Source organism: Xyrauchen texanus, chromosome 25 (genome assembly GCF_025860055.1).
Source record: "Xyrauchen texanus isolate HMW12.3.18 chromosome 25, RBS_HiC_50CHRs, whole genome shotgun sequence".
NCBI classification, from domain to species: Eukaryota; Metazoa; Chordata; class Actinopteri; order Cypriniformes; family Catostomidae; genus Xyrauchen; species Xyrauchen texanus.
In genome coordinates this window covers 102,501-110,000 of record NC_068300.1, presented here as the reverse complement: position 1 = coordinate 110,000, position 7,500 = coordinate 102,501, and the positions used below count along the sequence as shown (strand labels likewise).

Below are 7,500 nucleotides of genomic sequence, written 5' to 3'. Positions count from 1 at the left end.
AACCAGTTGGTGCCAGACGGGCTGGTCTGAGTATTTCTGATTCCCCTAGGCTATGGAATCAGTTATCACTTGACATTAGACAAGTTTCATCACTATCTATTTTTAAACTTAGGCTTAAAACGCACTTATATTCTATAGTGTTTTGCAATATTAAATGAGATTGTCTTGTCAGCTATTTTATATATATATATATATATATATATATATATATATATATATATATATATATATATATATATATATATATATATATTATGACGCTTAATTTTAATGTATTGTAGATTCATCTGTACAGCACTTCGGTAAGCTTTGCTGTGTTTGAGTGTGCTTTAGAAATACATTTTACTTACTTACTTTACATGTACCAGGACAAGAGAGAGGAGTGGGACAAGGGCAAGGGAGAGGAAGACAAGTACCAGGACAAGAGATAAGAAGACGGGTACCAGGACAAGGGATAGGAAGACGAGTACCATGACAAGGGATAAGAAGATGAGTACCAGGACAAGGGATAGGAAGAAAAGTACCAGGACAAGGGATAAGAAGACGAGTACCAGGACAAGGGATAGGAAGACGAGTACCAGGACAAGGGAGAGGAAGATGAGTAAAAGGACAAGGGATAAGAAGATGAGTACCAGGACAAGGGATAGGAAGAAAAGTACCAGGACAAGGGATAAGAAGACGAGTACCAGGACAAGGGATAGGAAGACGAGTACCAGGACAAGGGAGAGGAAGATGAGTACCAGGACAAGGGATAAGAAGATGAGTACCAGGACAAGGGATAGGAAGAAAAGTACCAGGACAAGGGATAAGAAGATGAGTACCAGGACAATGGAGAGGAAGACACGAACCAGGACATGGGAGAGGAAGAAAAGTACCAGGACAAGGCATAAGAAGACGGGTACCAGGACAAGGGATAGGAAGATGAGTACCAGGACAAGGGAGAGGAAGATGAGTACCAGGACAAGGGATAAGAAGACGAGTACCAGGACAAGGGATAGGAAGACGAGTACCAGGACAAGGGATAGGAAGAAAAGTACCAGGACAAGGGATAAGAAGACGAGTACCAGGACAAGGGATAGGAAGACGAGTACCAGGACAAGGGAAAGGAAGAAAAGTACCAGGACAAGGGATAAGAAGACGAGTACCAGGACAAGGGATAGGAAGACGAGTACCAGGACAAGGGAGAGGAAGATGAGTACCAGGACAAGGGATAAGAAGATGAGTACCAGGACAAGGGATAGGAAGAAAAGTACCAGGACAAGGGATAGGAAGATGAGTACCAGGACAAGGGATAGGAAGATGAGTACCAGGACAAGGGAGAGGAAGATAAGTACCAGGACAAGGGATAAGAAGATGAGTAACAGGACAAGGGATAGGAAGAAAAGTACCAGGACAAGGAATAAGAAGACGAGTACCAGGACAAGGGATAAGAAGATGAGTACCAGGACAAGGGATAGGAAGAAAAGTACCAGGACAAGGGTATAAGAAGACGAGTACCAGGACAAGGGATAGGAAGAAGAGTACCAGGACAAGGGAGAGGAAGATGAGTACAAGGACAAGGGATAAGAGGATGAGTACCAGGACAAGGGATAGGAAGAAAAGTACCAGGACAAGGGATAAGAAGACGAGTACCAGGACAAGGGATAGGAAGAAAAGTACCAGGACAAGGGAGAGGAAGATGAGTACCAGGACAAGGGATAAGAAGATGAGTACCAGGACAAGGGATAGGAAGAAAAGTACCAGGACAAGGAATAAGAAGACGAGTACCAGGACAATGGAGAGGAAGAGGAGTACCAGGACAAGGGAGAGGAAGATGAGTACCAGGACAAGGGATAAGAAGATGAGTAACAGGACAAGGGATAGGAAGAAAAGTACCAGGACAAGGAATAAGAAGACGAGTACCAGGACAAGGGATAGGAAGACGAGTACCAGGACAATGGAGAGGAAGACAAGAACCAGGACAAGGGAGAGGAAGACAAGAACCAGGACAAGGGATAAGAAGATGAGTACCAGGACAAGGGATAGGAAGAAAAGTACCAGGACAAGGGATAAGAAGATGAGTACCAGGACAAGGGATAGGAAGAAAAGTACCAGGACAAGGGATAAGAAGACGAGTACAAGGACAAGGGAGAGGCAGACAAGTACCAGGACAATGGAGAGGAAGACAAGAACCAGGACAAGGGAGAGGAAGACAAGCAACAGGATGAGGGAGAGGATTGGGACCAGGACAAGGGAGAGGAGTGGGACAAGGGCAAGGGAGAGAGAGAGAAGTTAGAATGTGTGGTGGCGCTCAAAGAAAGGCCAGAGCTAGGGTAACTGATGAAATAAGAGCTACTATCATAGACCATGTCTTAAACCACGGGCTATCATACAGAGAGGCTGGTGAATGAGTACAGCCAAATCTCAGCCGGGACACAGGAGCATCCATTGTCCGGACTTTTCGACAAACCAACAGGTAGGATATTGTATAGGGGCTTCTCCTACTGCAAAGTGTAAAAATTTACCATGTATTCCAGTGACTGTATGCCTCCAGTCTCTAATATGTAACTGTATTTTGTCTCTCTAAGGATTCAATGTCTACCTTCATCAGCGGCAGAGGAAAGCTTGCTATTGTCAACATGGTGATTGATGACAATGAAATAAAACTGAAGGACATTCAGTCCAGAGTTGTAGAGGACAACCTTGTCTTTGGGAAAATTGCAGCAATCAGCACAACATCCATTTCTCTGACTCTAGATAAACACAGATTTTCACATAATAAATGGAAGCTATATTGTATATTTTTGTTATCTTGCAGTAATGACCTGTTCCATCTTTTCATAAACCGTGCATTCTATAAAGCTGAGATGGGTCATTCATTTTTTCTATTGAATTTCTGCAGCAAAAGACACAAAACGCATGCATTTACTAAACCCAACAAAACACAAATGTAGAGCGGCTTCAAAAGAAACTGCAGTGAAAACACAATCTACGATCAATCCAATATACTGTCTATTGTGTAAGACCTGACACATATAAAATAATGCAGTTTCTGTAATTCCATCTGATGTGAGTGTTTTTATGACACTGTGCTATGATTGACTATGAGAGAACATGTGTTAGTGTTTTGGAATAATTATTTGAGTTTGAGACATGTTTACAGTGTTTTGGTGGACAGTGTATTGTGTTAGTGTATTTTGAAAATTAGTGTTGGAGTTTAGTTTACATTGTGTGATTTTGAGCATGAAATTAACCATTTTGCCAACTGTGTGTTGTAGGTGTGTTGGTAGTATTGAAAAAATAGCGATAGTGAAAAACTGCACATAAACGAGTCTGTTCAAAGCTCAAGTTCCTGCATCAAATCTAACTAACTGTGATTTAAATGAGTTTTGATTGAGTGTACAGTGTATTTGAGTCACACAGCTCATGTACAGACAATAAAACTGATGAGATCAGTAAAACTGGATCTTCAGATGACACACGGCTTGTATCTCCAACTCTGTGAATTACTGAAAGACCACATGATAAAACACACACAACATGAAGTAGTCATCCAGTATCCATTCACACAGCACAGGTTTGCCGTAAATACATTTGTGAGTCTCACTAATATCCAAACTGTGTAAGAACGAAACTGTATTTACAACTTTAAAACATATTCTGACTGCTGTGTGAACAAGCCTTTTTTGTGTGAAATGTTGGTTTTAAATGGGTACTCAGTAGCAGTATGTGTGTTTGTAAGTGTGTTGTACCCAGTAGTGGAGGTATTGCAGGAGTGTTGTTTCGTCTGAACACACTGATGAGTTCTCCTCCACACACAGCAGACAGGAACAGAACCACCAACCCAAAGAGATTCTGACCCGGTAAACATGCTGGACCCGTCACAGCCCACACCACCCCGAACAACAGCAGCCGCAACACACCTGAAAATACACACACACTGACTTTTGTATAATTTAACAAACACAAATGTTGATTAATTATCTGGATTCTTCCTATACAGTGGCAAAAAAGTATGTGAACCCTTTGGAATTATCTGGTTTTCTGCATCAATTACTCATGAAATGTGATCTCATCAAGTATAGACAAACACAATGTGCTTAAACTAACAACACACAAACATTTATAATATGTCATGTCTTTATTGAACACATCACATTAAAAATTCACAGTTCAGAAGGAATTTTGGATCATTCTACAGTGTGTCCTTTGAGTCATCTTGACTGGACAGCCACTTCTAGTGAGAGTACCTATAGTACTAAATCATCTCCATTTATAGACAGTTTGTCTAACTGTGGACAGATGAATATCTAACGGCCACTTCTAGAGAGAGTACCTATAGTACTAAATAATCTCCATTTACAGACAGTTTTACTAACTGTGGACAGATGAATATCTAACAGCCACTTCTAGAGAGAGTACCTATAGTACTAAATCATCTCAATTTATAGACAGTTTGTCTAACTGTGGACAGATGAATATCTAACGGCCACTTCTAGAGAGAGTACCTATATTACTAAATCATCTCCATTTATAGACAGTTTGTCTAACTGTGGACAGATGAATATCTAATGGCCACATCTAGTGAGAGTACCTATAGTACTAAATCATCTCAATATATAGACAGTTTGTCTAACTGTGGACAGATGAATATCTAACGGCCACTTCTAGAGAGAGTACCTATATTACTAAATCATCTCCATTTATAGACAGTTTGTCTAACTGTGGACAGATGAATATCTAATGGCCACATCTAGTGAGAGTACCTATAGTACTAAATCATCTCAATATATAGACAGTTTGTCTAACTGTGGACAGATGAATATCTAACGGCCACTTCTAGAGAGAGTACCTATAGTACTAAATCATCTCCATTTATAGACAGTTTGTCTAACTGTGGACAGATGAATATCTAACAGCCACTTCTAGAGAGAGTACCTAAAGTACTAAATCATCAGATTGTCTAACTGTGAACAGATGAATATCTAACGGCCACTTATAGTGAGAGTACCTATAGTACTAAATAATCTCCATTTATAGACAGTTTGACTAACTGTGGACAGATGAATATCTAACAGCCACTTCTAGAGAGAGTACCTATAGTACTAAATCATCTCAATTTAAAGACAGCTTGTCTAACTGTGGACAGATGAATATCTAATGGCCTATAGTACTAAATCATCTCCATTTACAGACAGTTTGTCTAACTGTGGACAGATGAATATCTAACAGCCACTTCTAGAGAGAGTACCTATAGTACTAAATCATCTCCATTTATAGACAGATTGTCTAACTGTGAACAGATGAATATCTAACGGCCACTTCTAGTGAGAGTACCTATAGTAATAAATCACCTCCATTTATAGACATTTTGTCTAACTGTGGACAGATGAATATCTAACGGTCACTTCTAGTGAGAGTACATATAGTACTAAATAATCTCCATTTATAGACAGTTTGTCTAACTGTGGACAGATGAATTTCTAACGGGCACTTCTAGAGAGAGCACCTATAGTACTAAATCATCTCCATTTATAGACAGTTTGTCTAACTGTGGACAGATGAATATCTAACGGCACTTCTAGAGAGAGCACCTATAGTACTAAATCATCTCCATTTATAGACAGTTTGTCTAACTGTGGACAGATGACTATCTAACGGGCACTTCTAGAGAGAGCACCTATAGTACTAAATCATCTCCATTTATAGACAGTTTGTCTAACTGTGGACAGATGAATATCTAAACTCTTCCAGATAACTTTGTAACCCTTTTCAGCTTTATGCAAATCAACAATTCTTGATTGTAGTTCTTCCAAACTCAAAATGTTTGAGTGCTTTTTACAAGTGAAAGTAGCTTTAACCCACACTTACAATCTTGTTTCATTAATCAGATGCCAGGTTTACCAACTCCTGACTCAAATTAGCTTTTGTTGGCGTCTTTATCCTAGAGGTTCACTTACTTTTTACAACCTACACTGTGAATGTTTAAATTATATATTCAATATGTACATGAACTATACAATAATGTGTGTATTATTAGTAAAACAGATTGTTTTTGTTCATTATTGTGACTTAGACGAAGATCAAACCAGATTTTAAGACAAATTTATACATAAATTTAGGTAATTCCAAAGGGTTCACATATATATTCTTGCTACTGTACATACTGGTGAAAAGTGATAATTCAGCTGCATACAATGACAAATGTAATAAATACAAAATAATTCAGTCAGATCAAAGTTAGAGTATATTATTAGGACATGATTATATACTGTACGTATCCTCGTTATAAAGTGTTTCTGAAACCAGGAAAAACATACACAAGGCTTCAGTCTTAACAATTCTTTTAATGTTATTTAATGGAAGTTTTAAAATATTGCTCAGCTTATTTACTCTCCTAAGAGACACACCTTTTGTAATGACTGAGGCAATAAATCCGTGTGGTTTTGGGCAGCGCTGGAGTTTAGAACAGAAACCTGCTGATTTGGATTCTGTTTGCTCATCTAAGAGAGAAACACACACACACACACACACACACACACACACACACACACACACACACACACACACACACACACACACACACACACACACACACACAGTTAAGAATAAAGGTGCTTTCAGAGGCTTTCACACTAGTGCTTTTGGAGTGTATCTGGGTTCAATTAACATAACAGTTCGGTTTGGTTGGTGTAAACACTGTTCCCTTTTGATACAGTTCACTTGACATTGCTGTAAGCACTATGGGAGTGTCCTTCACACAACCTTGTTGAAACCCTTATGCATTCATGTCAGTCCTCTGATTGGCAATGATGTCTGAGCCCTGCCCGTTTAAGCACACAGTCGGCCCATATAAGCGGGCACTCAGTCACAATTTCTTCAGAATTTTCTACCTTCAAGTCTGTAAACTTTGTCTTGGAATCTTTTCTGCTTCACCGTCGACATACACTTACAGCGGATGAAACTTCTCAGCAAAGCGTGAACAGGAAGACTTGTTGCCTGTGCTCAAACCGGCCATCATCAACAGTCGACAGGTCCACGTGGAGCTCACAAAGACTTGGCATGCACCTTACTCTTCGTGCATCGCCAGGTCGGACGTGCTGCCGTCCTCACTAAAGTGGACCACGCTGAGGAAAATGGCTACTCAAAGCTTACCCTGGGAGTGGTGGTGGTGTAGTGGTCTAAGCACATAACTGGTAATCAGAAGGACGTTGGTTCAAGCCCCACAGCCACCACCATTGTGTCCTTGAGCAAGACACTTAACTCCAGGTTGCTCCGGGGGGGATTGTCTCTGTAATAAGTGCACTGTAAGTCGCTTTGGATAAAAGCGTCTGCCAAATGCATAAATGTAATGTAAATGTACCCTATTGAAACAGGCGGTCGCAGCTCATTTCTGCCATAATAATGCCATGGGATGGAAATTTTGCCCACCCCTCCAAGCCGTGTCGACTGATGTCCGCACTGGCTTGAAGAGCTTATTTAGCAGCGGGCCAATCTGGTTCAGCACTCTCCAGCATGTCG

At 40.3% G+C, this 7,500-nt stretch overlaps 1 protein-coding gene across 1 annotated transcript in view; it reads right to left on the bottom strand.

The window, feature by feature from the left end:
- The window catches only part of LOC127618772 (sodium/hydrogen exchanger 9B2), a 19,393-nt gene that overhangs the window by 10,526 nt on the left and 1,367 nt on the right, over positions 1–7,500 (bottom strand). The window contains exons 2-3 of the mRNA XM_052091412.1: positions 6,390–6,482; positions 3,732–3,902 (exon numbers count right to left, since the gene is read on the bottom strand). Coding sequence (XP_051947372.1) covers positions 3,732–3,902; positions 6,390–6,482 — 264 coding nt within the window. The remainder of the gene's footprint in view (positions 1–3,731; positions 3,903–6,389; positions 6,483–7,500) is intronic.